At 44.2% G+C, this 21,097-nt stretch overlaps 1 protein-coding gene and 1 long non-coding RNA gene across 2 annotated transcripts in view; one reads left to right on the top strand and one right to left on the bottom strand.

Moving 5' to 3' along the window:
- The window catches only part of LOC110505350 (protein ELYS), a 29,251-nt gene extending 14,693 nt beyond the window's left edge, over positions 1 to 14,558 (bottom strand). Inside the window, exons 1-10 of the mRNA XM_021584528.2 lie at positions 14,284 to 14,558; positions 6,980 to 7,109; positions 6,512 to 6,765; positions 6,200 to 6,380; positions 5,857 to 6,064; positions 5,651 to 5,767; positions 2,050 to 2,134; positions 1,331 to 1,481; positions 920 to 1,052; positions 472 to 653 (exon numbers count right to left, since the gene is read on the bottom strand). Of these exons, the coding sequence (XP_021440203.2) occupies positions 472 to 653; positions 920 to 1,052; positions 1,331 to 1,481; positions 2,050 to 2,134; positions 5,651 to 5,767; positions 5,857 to 6,064; positions 6,200 to 6,380; positions 6,512 to 6,765; positions 6,980 to 7,100 (1,432 nt within the window). The 5' untranslated portion in view covers positions 7,101 to 7,109; positions 14,284 to 14,558. The remainder of the gene's footprint in view (positions 1 to 471; positions 654 to 919; positions 1,053 to 1,330; positions 1,482 to 2,049; positions 2,135 to 5,650; positions 5,768 to 5,856; positions 6,065 to 6,199; positions 6,381 to 6,511; positions 6,766 to 6,979; positions 7,110 to 14,283) is intronic.
- LOC110505353 lies at positions 13,544 to 20,324 on the top strand. Its single transcript, XR_005039522.1, has 3 exons — positions 13,544 to 13,917; positions 19,416 to 19,556; positions 19,734 to 20,324. It is a non-coding gene; the product is annotated as an uncharacterized LOC110505353 (long non-coding RNA).
- Positions 20,325 to 21,097: the final 773 nt, after the last annotated feature.

The raw sequence follows: 21,097 nt of genomic DNA, 5'->3' as shown, positions 1-21,097 counted from the left end.
AATGTCTCTGAACATAGTCCTCTTCTCAACTGAAGCCTTTTCCTTTATAAAACCTTTTACTGTGAGGGTGTTTAAAGCAGGGGTCGGCAACAAGCGACCCAAAACCTTCCAACAAGTGATTGGTTTTGGCCTCCCGCAAAAGCTCGTGTAGGATTTTCATTTTTCGGTAATAATTAATTATTTTTTTTTAAAAATAGACTAAAACCACCAGGAATCAAACAAAGTCTGTTTGCAAGAATTCCCACAATATAAAAATGTAATCAAGGTGTGAAATTGTGTAAAAATACAAATCAATCTATTTTTTGGGTTTAGTTTTAGTCAATTTGCAGTGTTCATATTATTATAATTATGTTCCGTCCCCCCCGATGATCCGCTCCAACAAAATCAGCCCTGAATCTAGTTGCCTACCCCTGGTCTAAAGGCTCTTGCAGCGTGTGGGTATTTATGTGTGTGTGTGTGTGTGTAACTTGCCAAAGTTGTATGTGGTGGGTTTGAAGAACTGTTCTGGCGGGGGGCTGGTGTAGGGCAGGCCACGGCTCAGGCTGCGCTCGTGCACCAGGATGTCCAGCAGGGGGCAGGGCGACGTCATCTCCACCACCGTGTCCAAAGACCACACGGCAAGGTAGGGACAGCTGCGCAGAGACTCCCCCGTTCTGACACACACACACAAACTCAACCATTGCTGATTTGAAAATAATTTGACATTGACATCGAACAACGTAGACTTGTTTGTAAAAATCTAATCTAGAATATATGTGAAAATACATGCAGAAAACATAAGTGAGATAACTAATAAATAATCTGATTCTTAAACGCCTGGCATTATGAGCAGTTGGGCACAACACGAAATTTGAGGCGGCAACCGTGGTCACATTTACATATGGACTGTTGATGGGATATTTCGATGGCAGAATGCTACCTTAGAGAGTCGGGCATCTGTGCGTGGTACCATCGGTTTATGTCAAAGACGCCGATGTAGGTGGAGGGGTTGCCCTGTCCATAGGCCTTTACCTGCCAGCTGAAGATGGACACGCTGGTGTCTGGAGATGCAACTAACGAGGAGAGAAGGAAGCCTTAGGACCAGCAGAGACCACAATGAAAAAGCAAACAACCACATTTGTTCGTTTCCCCCTTAGGGTCAGATTCATTAGTGTACACCGTAGAAAATTGTTACGCAACGGACAAGTTCAGGTCTCCGTTTGGTGTCTAGTAAGTCAATACCACCCAGGTAGGTTACTGAGAAAGAGTATTTTCTGGTAAATAAGACACCAATCTAATCCTAAACAGAAAGAGATGGGATGAGTTGAGATAAAAATGAAGGCAGGGGTACCTTCATTCATACTCTCGTCTCGGTCTGGGTGGTGTCGGAACTTCTCAATGGTCTGGCAGCTGAGCAGGCGGGTGTTGGTGGTCTGAGCCCTGAGGGGGAAGGCGGTGCTGCTCAGCTCCTGACTGTACCGCTCCTCACAGTACTCCAGACCCTAGGAGGAGGGAGGGAGAGGTAATGATGGAACGTTTAAAAGGTCTCAACGCAGTGTATTTTAATATGTCCAAGTAAAAAAGAAGTATGGTTGTGATTGGGAATAACAGGTGACTAAATTAAATCTTTAGGACTGAGAAAGCTCCAGAGAGACTTTGAAACCGTCAAGCTTTTGGGCTTTAAAAGCATGTTACCAGGCCAAATACTTGACCCAAAGCATTCGGGTGACAGCCCACACTGAGTCTTTCCCAAACAAAGGGGGCATTGAACAGAAGTTGGACCCGGCGCGATCCGCGGCTGGACGCGGGAATAGCTCCTTATTTCATTTAGAAAGAATAAGATCCTTGAGGTGAACAATTCTGTATCCATTGGGGGCTCGAAAGAGACCAGAACAGATGGGCCATTTACCAATTACACAGAATAGATCAAGACAATAAGGCTGTGTTTACACAGGCAGCCCAATTCTGATCGTTTCCCTGTAATAGGGATAAATAACAAACTTGGGCTGCTTAAATAAACTAAGAAGGTAGCTAAGTAAAAACCTAGAAGACGGTTGATATTACGGTTACCTCATAGAATATCTTCCCTGAGGCCAGACACTTCCTCTCACTGAAGGCCAGCTGGAGCAGGTGGAGGCTGACCCCGTCCGCCTCACTAGAGAGAGAGAAACAAAATGTAAAAAAAAACATGAAAATAAAACAATTTGCGTAATTTCCCCAAATCGGAAACCCTTATTCAAGGTTTCAAAGACCTCGGATGAGAATAGACGACCCGTCCTGTTGGGGGAGGACGCAGAGTGCTGTGGGTTGGCAGCGCACAACATTGCTGCCTGCCATAAAACAAGGGACAGTGTCTGACAGACCAAACAACCTGTCCTTGTTATTTTTTAAAAATCATAAAATATATATATATATATATTTTACCCCCTTTTCCTCCCCAATTCCGTGGTATCCAATTGGTAGTAGTTACAGTCTTGTCTCATCGCTGCAACTCCCGTACGGACTCGGGAGAGGCGAAGGTCGAGAGCCATGCTTCCTCCGAAACACAACCCAACCAAGCCGCACTGCTTCTTGACACAATGCACATTCAACCCGGAAGCCAGCCGCACCAATGTGTCGGAGGAAACAACGTGCACCTGGCGACCTGGTCAGCGTGCACTGCGCCCGGCAGGAGTCGCTAGTGCGCGATGAGACAAGGATATCCCTGCAGCCAAACCCTCCCCAACCCGGCCGAAGCTGGGCCAATTGTGCGCCGCCCAATGGGCCTCCCGGTCGCGGCCGGCTGCGACAGAGCCTGGGCTCGAACCCAGAATCTCTAGTGGCACAGAGATTAGACCACTGCGCAACCTGGGAGGCCTATAACATTGTTATTTTGACCCTGGATTATTACTGTTACTATTGTCCCGTTGATAATATTGATGATTATCAATATTAGAATTGTGTTAATATTGTAAATTAGTACGCTTTGGCAATATGTACACTACTGTTCAAAAGTTTGGGGTCACTTAGAAATGTCCTTGTTTTTTAAAGAGAATCACATTTTTTGGTCCATTAAAATAACATAAAATGTATCAAAAATACAGTGTAGACATTGTTAATGTTGTAAAATATTATTGTTGCTGGAAACAGCAGATTTTTTAAATGGAATATCTACATAGTGGGCCTCAGATAATGGGCCTCTGTACGCCTACGTAGATATTCCATTAAATATCAGCTGTTTCCATCTACAAAAGTCACTTAACAATGTATGTCTGATCAATTTGATGTTATTTTAAATGGACAAAAAAAACATGGTTCTCTTTCAAAAACAGGGGACATTTCTAAGTGACCCCAACCTTTTGAATGGTAGTGTACATTTTATGTAATGCCAATAAAGCAAATTGAGAGAGAGGGTGTATTAAAAAGGCAGCAAATACACCATGTCATGTATTCGCAAGAGGTGGTTAATACTGCATGGGTATTAATGCAAAAATAAAGGCAAATCCTGAGTTGAACAGTGTGATGTGACCGCAGTGTACCACGGCTGCATTTGCATACAAGCTGTGAAATGCCGAGCTTCCACTATACTGCTTCAACTGATCTAGTCCTCTCAGACGTGAACACCAAAGGGGCTGGGAACACATTTTCTATTCTTTTTATTTCACCTTTATTTAACCAGGTAGGCCAGTTGAGAACAAGTTCTAATTTAAAACTGTGACCTGGCCAAGATAAAGAAAAGCAGTGTGACACAAACACAGAGTTACACATGGAATGAACAAACGTACAGTCCATAACACAATAGGAAAAAATCTATATACATTGTGTGCAAATTAGGTAAGATTAGGGAGGTAAGGCAATAAATAGGCCGTAGTGGTGAAGTAATTACAATTTAGCAAATAACAATGGAGTGAGATGTGCAGAAGATGAACGTGCAAGTAGAGATGCTGGGGTGCAAAGGAGCAAAAAAATAAATAAATAATAATAATAATAATATGGGGATGAGGTAGTTAGATGGGCTATTTATAGATGGGCTATGTACAGGTGCAATGATCTGTGAGCTGCTCTGACAGCTGGTGCTTAAAGCTAGTGAGGGAGATATGAGTCTCCAGCTTCAGTGATTTTTGCAATTCGTTCCAGGCATTGGCAGCAGAGAACTGGAAGGAAAGGTGGCCAAAGGAGGCTTTGGGGGTGACTAGTGAAATATACCTGGAGCGCGTGCTACGGTGGGTGCTGCTATGGTGACCAGTGAGCTGAGAAAAGGCGGGGCTTTATCTAGCAAAGACTTATAGATGACCTGGAGCCAGTGGGTTTGGCGACGAATATGAAGCGAGGGCCAGCCAACAGGTCGTATATGGGGCTTTGGTGATAAAACGGATGGCACTGTGATAGACTGCATCCAATTTGCTGAGTAGAATGTTAGAGGCCATTTTGTAAATGACATCGCCGAAGTCAAGGATTTGGTAGGATAGTACGTTTTACGAGGGTATGTTTGACAGCATAAATGAAGGATGCTTTGTTGCGAAATCGGAAGCCGATTCTAGATTACATTTTTGGATTGGAGATGTTTAATGTGAGTCTGGAAGGAGAGTTTACAGTCTAACCAGACACCTAGGATTTGTAGTTGTCCACATATTCTAAGTCAGAAATGTCCAGAGTAGTGATGCTGGACGGGCAGGCAGGTGCGGGCAGCGATCAGTTGAAGAGCATGCATTTAGTTTTACCTGCATTTAAGAGCAGTTGGAGGCCACGGAAGGAGAGTTGTATTGCATTGAAGCTCGTCTGGAGGTTAGATAACACAGTGTCCAAAGAAGGGCCAGAAGTATACAGAATGGTGTCGTCTGCGTAGAGGTGGATCAGAGAATCACCAGCAGCAAGAGCAACATCATTGACATATACAAAGAAAAGAGTTGGCCCGAGACTTGAACCCTGTGGCCCCCCCATAGAGACTGCCAGAGGTCTGTACAACAGGCCCGCCGATTTGACACACTGAACTCTATCTGAGAAGTAGTTGGTGAACGAGGCGAGGCAGTCATTTGAGAAACCAAGGCTGTTGAGTCTGCCGATAAGAGTGTGGTGATTGACAGAGTCGAAAGCCTTGGCCAGGTCGATGAATACGGCTGCACAGTACTGTCTTTTGTCGATGGCGGTTATGATATCGATTAGGACCTTGAGCGTGGCTGAGGTGCACCCATGACCAGCTCGGAAACCAGATTGCATAGCGGAGAAGGTATGGTGGGATTTGAAATGGTCGGTGATCTGTTTGTTAACTTGCCGTTCGAAGACCTTAGAAAGGCAGGGTAGGATAGTTATAGGTCTGTAACAGTTTGGGTCTAAAGTGTCTCCCCCTTTGAAGAGGGGGATGACTGCGGCTGCTTTCCAATCTTTGGAGATCTCAGATGATACGAAAGAGAGGTTAAACAGGTTAGTAATAGGGGTTGCAACAATTGCGGCGGATAATTTTAGAAAGAGAGGGCCCAGATTGTCTAGCCCAGCTGATTGGAGTTGAAACTGTTCCACCAGTTCCATTGTGCCGGGCAAGTGAAAACAAGCACACCTCACACGCTTTTTGAAATACACATTGCACGCAGATCTGGTGTGTGCAGTACACACTACGACCCCTTCCAAGAGGCCTCGAGCTTTGCGGCCCAGGCAGGCAGGCAGACCGGCAGGTGGAGAGGGAAGGACAACTTACCTGTCCTGGGCAGACTGGACAGCCCACAGGTAGCAGCAGTTACGGGGGTCGTTCTCTGGCTCCTGGAAGGTGAACGCGTACACTGGCACCCTTCCGCCCTCTAGCTGGGAGTGATACCTGGGGGAGAACACAGCAGAGGAGGCCATCAGACCAACCCACACAGTCTGTGGCTTTCCCATCGCGTCATCACTGGGTCGTCAACTCACTCCTTCTTGAGCGTCTTCATGTTCCAGAGTTGCAGGTATCCGTCGGAGAAGCCCACGGCCAGCTGGTTGGTGCGGGGGATGTACTGCAGGGCCGTGGCCCCCGTGCCCGTGGGGCTGCTCAGCTGCAGACAGAGGTGTCTCCCCTGGCGCGTCTCCTGCTCACGCAGCCGGGGGATCTCAGCCGGGGACTTAGTCACTACCTCCAGGTCTGGAGAGGATGGTTAGAGATGGAAACAAAAAAAACAAAGACACATTGAACACTCTCACACAATCTTCAGAGGGACTGCTGGCCAGTACAGTTTAGGTTATGTAAAGTTAAGCACACACACACACAAAGGCTGACCTGAGGCCTCCAGCTCGCTCTGGCTGCAGGACAGGTCATCCAGACACAGGTCCACCAGGAGGACGTGTCCCAGGTCCGTCACCACAGCTGCCACGCCAAAGAACCAGCGCAGGCTTTGGTGGAGGTGCTGTGTGCTAGCACTGGCCCCGCCATAACTCACCAGGGGCTCGATGGCCGTGATCTGCCAATCAACACATTAGCAGTTAGTCAGTCGACGTCACAATCAATCAAATCAACCGGTTGATGAAAGCGAAAGGAGTGGAGGGTGAGCGAGAATATGAAAGAGAGAGACAGGAAGATGAGAGCACTCACCCTGCCCGGTACGACCACGGCCTTGACCACTCGGGAGATGCCCAGGTCGTAGAGACACAGCATGCTACCCTGGGCCTCCTCCAGGCACACCAGCAGCCCCGTCCTCTTCAGCCAGGAGAAGTCCCTGGCCGCCAGCACGCCTGGGGGGTGCTCCCCCTCGCCGCTAAAGCAGTAGGCGGACAGACGCTCGCCCGTCACCGCATGGACCACCTCCAGCTGGGGCCCACATGCCAGCCAGGCCAGCCCGCTGCGACCTGCGCCAAGGGAGAGGGGAGCACGTCAGTGAGGAAGCAGACAGGCAAAAGGTGATGGCTAAAACGTAGACAGGAAACCCAAATGTTTTTTTGGTTGTTGTGAAGTTTGGGAATTGAGGGTGCCGACAGTACAGGCCCAATTCGTGACTATGCCATACTTCCATCCTCTCCAGCTGGTGAGCGATGGCCGCCATGCAGACACACGTCGACTTACCGACGGTGAACTTCCCGCGCAGCACAGAGTCCAGGGTGATCTCATCCTCTCCCAGAGCGTCGACAGTCACCTTCGGGAAACACAGCAGGCTGCTGGTGACCTGGGCAGCCAGGTCACGCATGTTCACTCACTGCACACAAAACATGACAGCATTACGTACACAAACAAAACATGAAACATTACTTTTGCAATTCTTTAGAGAGTACTTCGTATCGTCCAAACTGGATGTGGCACATATGGGCGTCAAAACCTACAGGGTTCTCGTTGCTTTCTACAGTAGCACCACGCTCCAAGGTTTAGCAACTAAATTCAAATCAGACAATAAGAGAGTGAAAACTGTCTCTCTGTAAGCCTACACCAGGTTTTATCTTTGGGGCTATTGGGGGGGGGGGGGGGGACAAGAGAGGTCTTTCAGCAGAGTTATGGTTCCCAGTTGTCAAAGGTTTGGGCTCCGGGCCTGCTGGAGTAACAGCAGCAGCCAGCATGGGTGTCTGTGCACGTGTCCTTGTCTTGGTGCTAAGTAACATGTTGACAGGTGTGAATATAGTAGCCCATTGACATCCAGTATCATGTACAAGTTTGAGATTTGAGGATGATTCAAACGCTCCTACATGGCATGTTGCTCTGTGTTAACTTTTCACCGTGGTTAACCGTTTACCCACTTCATTCCCCATGACAGACAATGTGATCTTGGGGACCTATCGTAGAGAGCCTTGTATAGATGTACATTCAAGGGTAACTATTCAACAAGTGTCAGAGCGCAAGCACAGCTTTCTGTGCCACTGTAGTGCAACGTTTGGCCAAACTCTATTCAAGTATGAGTCTGGCCTAGAGCAAAACAGTGTCTTTCACCAAAGAATTACTAGACTAGCCTGGGATTTTCATAACATGCCATGTGTCATGCAAAGGTCAAGGCACCATTGCAAATACCACTAGGCTTTGGCGATATACCGTATACAGGGGTATTTGGATATAGCCACAGGATGGCTTTACAATACCTACATTTTAATATTTGTAGCTACTTTTTAAGTAAATACCTTTACTTAATGTTAGGAGATGAAGCAGATTGCGTTCTTCATTTCACTGGTCACACTACTTAACGTCATGAAGCTTACGTAGTTTCCAGAACAGTTGAGCCAGTCACGTGTTTGTTTGGCAATACCACAACAGGAGAAAGCGGGAGCAGGTGAGTCCAGCTGTGTGTTGACAGGAGTCACATTTTACATTGAAAGTCAAGTGTTTTTTTGCTTTAATAGAGTGATCAGGGACGTGCAACTATCGCCATCCTTGACAGAAAATACATTGGTGCGACACATTCGGCAGAAAACAGCTTCAATTTTCATCAGATGGCAACACTGTTTGGCTGGATTCTTTTATTTTGAGTAGTGGACCACTGTTTATATTTTGCCAAGATGCTGTAAAAATTAAGTTAATACGTCTCTGCTTGTTATCGTAGATCTGTTATATTTACTTGAATGTGTTGTAACTAAATTACATTTTGTTTTAAAATAGTTGTATTTAAGTTGGAGTGTTATTTGCTGGCAGCCACATAAATGAGCTTAAAATGAAAAAGCAGTCTTTATGCAGAAAACAATGCACGGCCATCATATTTCTAATGTTTATTATAAAACGAATGTAACCAACGGTATTTCCTAATGTTTAGCTTCAAGTTTATCTTGTATTTTAACGAAGAAAAGTAGGCTGGCTACACAAAGTACTGGAGAAAAGTAGCTACACATCAGTCAGAGCGCTGTTTTTGATAGATGACAATTCACGAACGGGCATCCTGAGTGGAGAAGAGCAACTAAAGCACAAAATGCGTTTGATGCTGAGTAGGGTTGCACATTTTGGGGAATATTTAGTGGAAAGGGAATACTGAGTGATCCTTCGTATCTCCCAAAAACGTTTTGAACATACATGTGTAAAATTATAGTTTCTAGACTAAAGCTTTGGTTGTCTTCCTCTCAGGCTTCCATGTCTCCTCCCTGGACCTCCTCAATGTCCACCTCTTGAACATCAGACTCTGAGGCCTCATCGTCACGGTCCCTTTCCAACCTTGCTGAGGATGGCTCATAGGCTCAAAGAGCCTCAAATTTGCCTAGATGGCCACCAATTTTTCAACCCTTGTATTGGTCAGCCTGTTGCGTGCTTTGTTGTGTGTTCCCAAACTAAGACCAGTTGCGCTCTGATGCGGCTGATGTTGGTGGGATTTGGGGGATGGAGGCAACAGAGGAAAGAGCCTCAAATCCACAAAGTCCCTTCTACCAGGTGGCTGATGAGATATGTTGGCACGACTGCCATATTGCATCTCCATCCCAAAGCCCTTGCTTGGAAGTGTACTTCGCCAGACTGCCAAGAACCTTGCCCTCATCCAGGCCAAGGTGGCGAGACACGGTAGTGATGACACCATAGACCTCGTTGATCTCTGCACCAGACATGATGCTCTTGGCAGCATACTTGGGGTCCAACATGTACGCTGCAGCGTGTATGGGCTTCAGGCAGAAGTCTTCATGCTTTTTGATGTATTTCAGAACGGCAGTTTCCTCTGTTTGGAGCAACAGTGAAGTGGGCAGGGCAGTAGTCTGAATATCAGACAGGATGGCATTGTCTCCCTCAATCTGTGCAATGGCTACTGCTATAGGTTTCAGGAGTTTCAGGCTGCTTACCACTCTCTCCTAAAATACATCATCCAGGAGGATCCTCTTGATGGGGCTGTCCATATCGGCAGACTGTGATATGGCCATTTCTTGGAGACTCCTTCCCCTCCAGGAGACTGTCAAACATGACAACACCACCCCAACGGGTGTTGCTGGGAAGCTTCAATGTGGTGCTCTTTTTCTTCTCCCTTTGCTTGGTGAGGTAGATTGCTGCTATAACTTGATGACCGGTCACATACCTAACTGTTTCCTTGGCTCTCTTGTAGAGTGTATCCATTGTTTTCAGTGCCATGATGTCCTTGAGGAGCAGATACAATGCATGAGCAGCACAGCCAATGGGTGTGAGATTAGAACTTCTCTACTTTAGACCAAGCAGCCTTCATGTTTGCAGCATTGTATGTCACCAATGCAAATACCTTCTGTGGTCCAAGGTCATTGATGACTGCTTTCAGCTCATCTGCATTGTAGAGACCGGTGTGTCTGTTGTCCCTTGTGTCTGTTCTCTTGTAGAATACTGGTTGAGGGGTGGAGATGATGTAGTTAATTATTCCTTGCCCGCAAACATTTGACCACCCATCAGAGATGATTGCAATACAGTCTACTTTCGCTATGATTTGCCTGACGTTCACTTGAACTCTGTTGAACTCTGCATCCAGCAAATGAGTAGATAAAGCATGTCTGGTTGGAGAGGTGAATGCTGGGCGAAGAACATTCAGAAATCTCTTCCAATACACATTGCCTGTGAGCATCAGATGTGAACCAGCTGCATACACAGCTCGAGCAAGACATTCATCAGCATTTCTCTGACAACATTCCTCCATTGAGTCAAAAAAAACGTATGCTTCCAGGAGGACCATGAGCTGTTGCTGTCGATAAGGTCTCCGATTCAGCATTGTCACCTTGAATTAGAAGTAGAGGGACTTTTGTCAGAGGTTGCTTGTTGTGAGTGCTGAGGGAACTTTATGCACTTGGCCAGATTATTCTGCAACTAAATTGGATTCTTCACATATGATTTGGCACAGTATTTGCAAATGTACAGAGCTTTTCCTTCTACATTAGCTGCAGTGAAATGTCTTCACACATCAGATAGTGCCCGTGGCATTTTCCTGTAAAGATTAGAAAAAAAATGAGTAAAAAAACTAATACAATTCTATGTACAGATAAATAGTTAAGCAGTTTAATCTAACAACTCCTTTGTGAGATAAATGTGTTAAAATGAAACTTGTATGGAAACAGGTGAAATAACACTCAGTTAAAAGCAAGCTAAAACCCACATGGTAGCAAAAACTAACAAGCATAAATTGTTAACAAGTTAAAAATGATTTAAAACACACTTTGCTGTTGGCTACTATTTACTAGTTAACAAAAAAATCATGTAGGTCATATAAAATATATTCACCCGACCCAGTATTGTAATCAAAACTTACCAGAAAGCATGTGGTCCTTGGCTCAGACAGTGTAGTAGCGTGGGCTCAAGAGCATCTCAATAGTGTGCAAGATCTTGAGAATCAGCTGCACATGTGATTGAAGAATGCACTGTGTATGCAGAGGGTTGCAATTCCATTGAATTGGGGATAGTTTAATCAAAATATGCCACAATTGCCTTAAGTGTATCACACAAAAAAAGGTTCACTGTTATAAGCTAACTTTTTTTGATGAATTTAAGCAACATTTCCAAAATTCCAGGGCTTAACTTCCCATGGAAAGTTTCCGGAAATTTACTGGGACGTTTCCGACCCTTGCAACCTTAATGCTGGGCAGAAACTACAATAAGAAGGATTTTAGATCTGCGTTTACAAAATGCAGCAAGATATTTTTTTTCCTGCGTAAAAAACAAAGAATTCTGCGTTAGAGCAACCCCTTACTTAGATACCTAGCACGTTAAAGTAAGTGGATGAATTAATAAGGTCACGGGGCATCATATTGTGTTAGATTTAGGCCTGACCACAATTAGTCGACTGGTTAATTGTTAGGAGTAACAAATACAATACTTACACAGCGCATTCAGAAAGTATTCAGACCCCTTGACTTGGACATAAACGTGTTAACTCTCGCAAGGCGGCCGGCACAGACGGCACCCCTAGCCGCGTCCTCAGAGCATGCGCAGACTAGCTGGCTGGTGTGTTTACGGACATATTCAATCAATCCCTATCCCAGTCTGCTGTCCCCACATGCTTCAAGAGGGCCACCATTGTTCCTGTTCCCAAGAAAGCTAAGGTAACTGAGCTAAACGATTGTCGCCCCCCGTAGCACTCACTTCCGTCATCATGAAGCGCTTTGAGAGACTAGTCAAGGATCATATCACCTCCACCCTACCTGACACTCTAGACCCACTCCAATTTGCTTACCGCATCAATAGGTCCACAGACGATGCAATCACACTGCCCTAACCCATCTGGACAAGAGGAATACCTATGGGTCCCTGGGTCTCGACCCCACCCTGTGCAACTGGATCCTGGACTCTGACGGGACACCCCCAGGAGGTGAGAGTAGGAAACAACATCTCCACCTCGCTGATCCTCAACACTGGGGCCCCACAATTGTGCATTCTCAGTCCTCACCTGTACTCCCTGTTCACCCATGACTGCGTGGCAATGCACGCCTCCAACTCAATCATCAAGTTTGCAGATGCCACTAGTGGTAGGCTTGATTACCAACAACGACGAGACGGCCTACAGGGAGGAGGGGAGGGCCCTCGGAGTGTGGTGCAGGAAAATAACCTCACACTCAACGTCAACAAAACAAAGGAGATGATCGTGGACTACAGGAAACAGCAGAGGGAGCACCCCCCTATCCACAATGACGGGACAGTAGTGGAGAAGGTGGAAAGTTTGAAGTTCCTCGGCGTACACATCACGGACAAAATGAAATGGTCAACCCACACAGACAGCGTGGTGAAGGCGCAATAGCGCCTCTTCAACCTCAGGAGGACGAAGAAATTTGGCTTGTCAACAAAATCACTCACAAACTTCTACAGATGCACAATCGAGAGCATCCTGTCGGGCTGTATATCACCGTCTGGTACTGCAACTGCTCTGCCCACAACCGCAAGGCTCTCCAGAGGGTAGTGAGGTCTGCACAACGCATCACCGGGGGCAAACTACCTGCCCTCCAGGACACCTACACCACCCGATGTCACAGGAAGGCCAAAAAGATCATCAAGGACAACAACCACCCGAGCCACTGCCTGTTCACCCCACTATCATCCAGAAGGCGAGGTCAGTACAGGTGCATCAAAGCTGGGACCGAGAGACTGAAAAACAGCTTCTATCTCAAGGCCATCAGACTGTTAAACAGCTATCACTAACATTGAGTGGCTGCTGCCAACATACGGACTCAAATCTCTAGCCACTTTTATAATTAAAAATCACTTGGGGCGGTAGGGTAGCCTAGTGGTTAGACTAATAACCGAAAGGTTGCAAGTTCAAATCCCTGAGCTGACAAGGTACAAATCTGTCGTTCTGCCCCTGAACAGGCAGTTAACCCACTGTTCCTAGGCCATCATTGAAAATAAAAATTTGTTCTTAACTGACTTGCCTAGTTAAATAAATGTAAAAAAAAAAAAAAAAAAAAAAACAATGCCAATTTACATAATGTTTACATACCCTACATTACTCATCTCATATGTATATACTGTACTCTATACCATCTACTGCATCTTGCCTATGCCTTTCGGCCATCACTCATACATATATTTATTTATATGTACATATTCTTATTCATTCCTTTACACTTGTGTGTAAAAGATAGTTGTGAAATTGTTAGATTACTTGTTAGATATTACTGCATGGTCGGAACTAGAAGCACAAGCATTTCGCTATACTCGCATTAACATCTGCTAACCATGTGTATGTGACCAATAAAATTTGATACGTCTTGTGTTTGAGCCGTTGAACTACACTGTTTGTATTCAACCATATTCCCAGTCACCTTGCCATGGTTAAATGCGGTGGTTCGACTTTCAGTTTTGCACGAATACTGCCATCTATCCACGGTTCCCGATTTGGGTAGATTTATCCAGATTATGCTGCGTCACATTTTTGCGCAAGAACACTATCGGTGTGGTCGAGGCATTAAACAATACTTCAAGGCAAACGCAGCGTTAAATTGGGAATTAATGTACTTCTGCTGTAATTGAAATCCAATAATCGGTACGATCGAGGCGTTCCCTAAAACCGAGGCGTGACAACGACATATTTTGGAGGTATGGCAACGCGAGACTACCAAAGCACAGACTTCACGTTAGTTGCAGCACGTCTAAAGTAAAACAGTGTTGTTCAGGTAAATTGTTTGGTGGAAAATGTAGGGTGGGGGATTATCTAACTTGCACACCACACGAACTAGGTCACTGATGACACTTTCCATATGTCTTACGTTGACGTTATGATTGTGAGGCGGGTGAATCAAAACCTCGCATGAGGTAGCATTATGCTAACATTAGCTGCCTAACTAACCACCTAACGTTTCCTACCTAACTAAAATAGCTAGCTAACTTTAGGTACAAGCCGATTTAGCTAAATGTACTGCTCACTTGTGCTTGACAGCTAATCCGCCCATTCTACCAACTGGCGGCGTAGCTAGAATACAAAACCTGTTCTAGTTGGCTACCTACCGGTAACTGCACAACTAGCAAGACGTTAACATTACCTGTCTGATGTTGTCGACGTACTAAAATGCGGTAATGTCTTTTCGGTTGCGACTCTTCTTCGGCCCTGTCATAATAATACGATTTTCTTCCGAATCCCTTTTGTTTTTGAAGACAAATGTTAATAACCCACAAATATTATAGTATGAAGGACCGTGTCTTTAACAAGTCTTCTGATCTAGACTAGCTGGCTACAGAACTGTCTTCTTGCTAGAGTTCAACGCGGGCGCCATTTCCATGTAAAGCCAGCTACTGCGCAGCATTGTGAAACTAGCGACATTAAGGTCACGTGATCACGCTTGATATTTTTTCAAAATGAAAGTCCCTGTTAACAGGACGTTTTTGTGATTTAAAACCACAAAACATTTTTTTAAATTACTAAACATACATTTATTGAAAATATAAACAAGATATTATAGAAATCAATAAAAAAATATCGATTTACTGTTTCATTTTGCATACTATAATGATGATGAGTTTTTTTTGTTATAGTCCCCTGTACAAAACAGCAACAACAACACAATACTAACACTATTGCTGGAAGTATTAGTAGTTTTTAACTGGTAACAGAACAGTATTTACATACTGTAATCTAACAATTTCACAACCATGTTTCAACCATGTTTCATGAGCTGAAATAAGACCTCAGAAATGTTCCATACACTAAAAGCTTATTTCTCTTAAAGTTTGCTCACAAATTTGTTTACATCCCTGTTAGTGAGCATTTCTCATTTGCCAAGATAATCCATTCATCTGACAGATATGGTATGCCAAGAAGCTGATTAAACAGTCGTGAACAGGGCATGACAAAGCCTATTCCCTCTCAGGAGACTGAAAACATTTCTCATGGGTCCTGAGATCCTCAAAAGGTTCTACAGCTGCACCATCAAGAGCATGGTTGCATCACTGGTATGGCAACTACCCAGCCTTCGACTGCAAGGCACTACAGAGGGTAGTGCGTACGGCCCAGAACATCACTGGGGCCAAGCTTCCGGCCATCCAGGACCTCTATAGCAGGCGGTGTCAGAGCAAGGCCCTAAAAATTGTCAAAGACTCCAGCCACTCTAGTCATAGACTCATGGCAAGTGGTACCGGAGCGCCAAGTCTAGGTCCAAAAGGCTTCTTAACAGCTTCTACCCCCAAGCTATAAGACTCCTGAACAGCTAAAGAAAGGGCTACCCAAACCCCTCTTTTACGCTGCTGCTACTCTCTGTTTATTATCTCTATCTCTACCTACATGTACATATTACCGTGACAAACCAGTGCCCCTGCACATTGACTCTGTACCGGTACCCCCAGTATATAGCCTCGCTATTGTTATTTTACTGCTGCTGTTTAATTATTTGTTACTTTTATTTGACTTATCAATTTTTTACTTAACACTTATTATTTCTTAACTTCTTTAGGGATTGTTGGTTAAGGGCTTGTAAGTAAGCATTTCACTGTAAGGTAAAATTGGATTTGAAACAGCATGATCGTTACACAGGTGCACCTTGTGCTGAGGACAACAAAAAGCCACTCTAAAATGTGCAGATTTGTCACACAACACAATGCCACAGATGTCTTTTGAGTGAGCGGGCAAATGGCATGCTGACTGCAATCATGTTAACCAGAGCTGCTGCCCGATAATTAAAAGTTCATTTCTCTACCATAAGCTGCCTCCAACATAGTTTTAGAGAATTTAGCAATATGTCCAAACGGCCTCACAACCACAGACCACGTGTATGGCATCGGGTGGGTAAGCAGTTTCCTGATGTCAATGTTGTGAACAGAGTGCCCCATGGTAGCGGTGGGGTTATGGTATTGGCAGGCATAAGCTTTAGACAACAAACACAATTGCATTTCATCGATGGCAATTTGAATGAACAGCGATTCTGTGACGAGATCCTGAGGGCTATTGTCGTGCCATTCATCCGACGCCACCCTTGGCTTTAACGCCACAACCCCACCATCTCATGGTCGAGGATGAAAATGTATATGGTCGTGTATATCGACGACATCCTGGTCTACTCGGCCGCTGTGGAGGATCACATCGCCTACGTCTGAGTAGTCCTGGAACGCCTCCTGGCAAACCACCTGTTTGTCAAGGCTGAGAAGTGTCAGTTTCATCAGGAGTCTTTCTCCTTCCTTTGCTAGCAAATCAGCCCGCAAGGAGTGAAGATGGACACCAAGAAGGTAGATGCAGTCAAGTCATGGCCAGTCCCAACCACCATAAAGGGGTTACAACGTTTTTTAAAGTTTGCCAACTTCTACCGCCGTTTCATCAAGAACTTCCTCTCCATCGCCACTCCTCTCTCCTCAAGGGGGGTCCCCGATGGTTGGAGTGGAGTCCAGCAGCTGACGAGGCCTTCTGCCTACTAAAGGGACGTTTCCCCTACCCGCATTGCTCAAACACGCAGATCCCATGATAACCTTTGTAGTGGAGGAGGACTCATCAGAGGTGGGAGTGGGGGCAGTTCTGTGTCAACGAAAAGGTAATCCACAGAAATTGTATCCGTGTGTGGATTACCCTAAGAAACTATCCCCTGCAGAGAGAAATTACAACGTTGTGATCGAGAGCTCCCGGCGGTGAAGTTGGCATTAGATGAGTGGAGACACTGGCAGGAGGGCGCCAAGGACCCATTCGTCATCCTCACCGACCATTGGAACCTGGAGTACATACGGACAGCGAGGAGGCTGAATCCACTCCAAGCAAGGTGGGCCATGTTCTTTACAGGATTTGACTTGCAGCGTAGCCTAGTGGTTAGAGCGTTGGACTAGTAACCGAAAGGTTGCAAGATCAAATCCCTGAGTTGACAAGGTACAAAGCTAGCATGGCTAGCTAGGTAGCCTAGCTAATAATAGTGACACAACAGCCGGAAGGCTAAACAGTTTGTACGTCTTTGTGGAGGAATTATATTATGGCAATGAGTGCAACATAGCGATCATAATATGACATTGAATGACATGAATCCATTCTAAAAACTGTTTGCTAGGTGTAGGCAAGAGCATAAGCGAATAGGTAAACTGGGATATGACTAAAGAGTAAATCAGGGTGATTTTTCCACAAATAGACAGGTGCTGTATTTACCTTTCCATGGTCGCAAGATCGTATCTATTTTTGTTCAATTTCTATTAAAATGTATTGAGATCATTTGTTTCTTTTGGGATATGAATACAGAGTATGTCCACATCCCGGATCAGACCATTTTATTGGTAAACTACAAGGTAATGTAAAAGTTGTATTTTTTGTGATCGAATAAGTAATATGGTACAATTATCACAATTTGGTTGTAATCTAGAGAGCTAAGAAAAAACGATTGAGATCCTCTATGAGGCTGTGGAGGGATCCAAGTTGTGGATTTAAAAGAAAACATGAATCATCAACGTTCAATGACACCTTTGTTTTTAAACCCTGGATTTCTAATCCCTTGATATTATTGTAGGATCAGATTTTAAACGCTAACATTTCTATGGCCATAATAAATAGATATGCCGATAGTGGACAACCTTGTTTTACTCCTCTTGACAGTTTAAAACTTTCTGAGATGTAGCCATTAGTTACTATTGTCACATGTGCTCCCTCTCCGGCCTCTAGGTCACCAGGCTGTTCGTTATGGCGCACACCTGTCACCTGTCACCAGCCTTACACGCATTATGACACTCACCTGGACTCCATCACCTCCTTGATTACCTGCCCTTTATATGTCCCTCCCTTTGGTTTCTACCCCCATTAGTCATTGTTGCTGTTTCATGTCAGTGCGCTGTTTGTGTTCCTTGTTTTGTTCATTTATTTATTAATTAAATGTATTCATTCCCTGAACTTGCTTCCCGACTCTCAGCATACATCCGTACAACTATTTTTCACCTAGGGTTACTATACATGATTTTAACCCATTTTATAAGAGATTGTCCAAAATTGAAATGTTCCAGGCATTAATATATAAACTCCAGTCGTACTTTATGAAAAGCCTTTTAAAAGTCAGCTATGAATAGCAGGCCTGGTTTCCCTGATTTTTCATAGTGTTCTATTGGTTGCAGTACTTGCTTTATATGATCTCCAATATATTGTCCATGTAAAAAACCTGTCTGATTAGAATGAATAATGTCCAACAACACCTTTTTAATTCTATGCGCTATACATTTTGCTAGCATTTTTGCATCACAACACTGAAGTTTAAGGGGCCTCCAATTTTTTTATGGACTGGATCTTTATATTTACCACTTTGAATCGTGTTTCAGTAATAATGAAGGAGTGGTTAAAACATGATAATAATGGTCCTCTGAGGATATCAAAAAAGGTTTATCAGAGTTATTGACCTCACAAGAAGTCAGATTCAAGTAACTTACATTGTGGTGCTGAAACTTGAAGCAGCAGCCACGGCACAAACAATTGGAAATGGACAGCTCATGGTGCTGAAAGTAGGCAAATTGGAGTAAACATCATTCATTTTAAACGTCTTCATTTTAATTAGGGATATGTGTTGGGCCTACCCACTATTAGTTTAATATTTTGAGGAAAATGAAACAGATGTGATTATATACAGTTATCTATAACAACACTTTGGTCCGCGATTCTTAATGCTAGAAACAAGATGTAAAATAGGAATAACTGGGAAAGACGTGACTCTGATGCATATGGGGATATTGTTGTTTCATTTGCTTTGGATATAATCGAATCTGACACTATCAATTGATTAAGCTATTCACATTCTGTACAATAAAATACATTTAAACCCAGACAGCTTTTAGGGAAACACTTGTGACCTCTCACTGGGTTAAGCCAAAGAAGACGATTAGCCAGCAGTTTAAGCTTACTTTTTTCTAGGTCAGTAGGCATACTCGGTCTGGGGTGGAAAGGTAGGCCTAACTTGAAAGTACCATGCTCAGATGTTAATTATTTACAAACAGGGACAGTTTCCTTGCAAATAACACACACTGTTTTGGCATTGTAGAAATATAATAAGATGAACACATAGGACTATCTCTCTGTCTATACTGTCATTTCAGTCATTTGTGATTTATTTAAAACGTTTCTACTAATACTGTATGGTAACTATTGAAGTCCACTCTTGTACAGCACACTAAATGTGTATCTCTTTCTCTACAATTTAGGAGATTTTAAGATATTTTGTTGTTTGTGATGGTACTCTAGGTGCGAGGGACATCCTGTGCCACCAGTCAGTTGATGGTGGATGACCTTCTGACCCCGTGCTCGCCAGGTGACCCGGCGGCCATAGAATTGACCTGGATGGATGTGCCTAGCGACAAGCTGCTGGAGCCCATCATCTGCATGGTGAGAAACACACATTCACAGCACAGACCCACTCACATTCACTGCTCACAAACATACTGGAACATGCTGTTTCAACATACACATCCAGGCATTTCAAACTGACTCTCACATTTGTGTAATTTCTGAACCATGCTCATGATTTTGTTTATCTTCTGTGTGTGTCCCTCTGCCCTCCAGTCTGACGTGCTGTGCTCACTATCCACCACGCAACCCACAGTCAACATGGAGGTCTTGTTCAAGGTCAGGAAGTTCACAGAGGATTTAGAACAGGAGGGTTGAGAGGTCCTGGTTGGCAGGGGCTTTACTACTCCTTACTCAGTCTCTCCTATCAAGACCCAACTCCAGTCAAATAGTAGCTACAGTATTACAACAGTATTACAACACTACGAACCTGCATTGACAAGAATGATGGAGCATTTTAACTTACACACAATTGTTGTTTTTTTGCATATCCCAACTCCCTCTGAGACACCCACAAGTGCCTTATTTTCTCACTTTGTCGGCTCCGGTATTTGAGCCAGCAATCTTTCGGTAACTGGCCCAATGATCTAAACTTGAGGCTACGTGCCGCCCCTTAGTGGGTCTGCAGGGTGACTCCCCTAGTGGGTCTGGAACCCAGGTCAGCAGCACTACATTGCTGTGTGTCTGTATAGTTGAGGGTATATTGGTTTAGTAATACTAAATTCAGTTCTGTTTCCAGAGGGGACCTCAATGCTGTTACACGTAGCCATGATCACCAAGCTACCCTGACTTAATAAAACCTGAATTCAAAAAGAACAAGATGTGCTTGTCATTATTTTATTTTTTACTTGTATTATAGTATACCCACATTTCTGTCCACAACTTTTGAATCAGGTAGTAATTCAACAGATACATGTGCTGCCTTTCCAACTGATGTCAAGTTCCAACACAAATATTCATTTGAAAAAGCAATAGACTTTCACATTGCAGGTCTGTTGTTTAAACAATGTAATCATAATATATGACATTTAGCAGATGCTTTCATTCAAAGCGACTTACAGTCATTTGCACATACATTTTACGTATGGGTTTCCCCGGGAATCGAACCCACAACCCTGGTGGTGGGATCGGCATGCTCTACACAGGATCATCATTTATACTGTAATATGTGTTTATAACAGGGAGTGACATTGATAATAAGTCTATAGCAGTGTAATAAGTGTTTATAACAATGTACAGCACATCTACCAACACACAGATGCGTTTCAAGAGCCTAAACTATTTTGTTTCAGAATCCTCAGACCCCTGACAGGGAGTAGCATAGGGGATAGTGCCATCTAGTGGAAAGGAAATGAAACTATTATTCCAAATATTATTTAATAAAGAATATTGAAAACCTAAATTACTTTTCAGAGATCAGAGAAACTTAACAGAACGCATCTTGAAAGAGAAAATATGCCACAATTTGTGAACGATGGACTTTTAATTTGAAGCTTTTTGCTCGATTTGGAACCGTTAATGTCGCTGATTTCATGAAGCTCTCCTGCGCATCAATTACTTCACGAAATCCCGCAACGTGA

Source organism: Oncorhynchus mykiss, chromosome 25, assembly GCF_013265735.2.
Source record: "Oncorhynchus mykiss isolate Arlee chromosome 25, USDA_OmykA_1.1, whole genome shotgun sequence".
In the NCBI taxonomy this organism is placed as follows: Eukaryota; Metazoa; Chordata; class Actinopteri; order Salmoniformes; family Salmonidae; genus Oncorhynchus; species Oncorhynchus mykiss.
The sequence above is the reverse complement of the archived record's forward strand: the minus strand, read 5'-3'. Positions and strand labels throughout refer to the sequence as shown.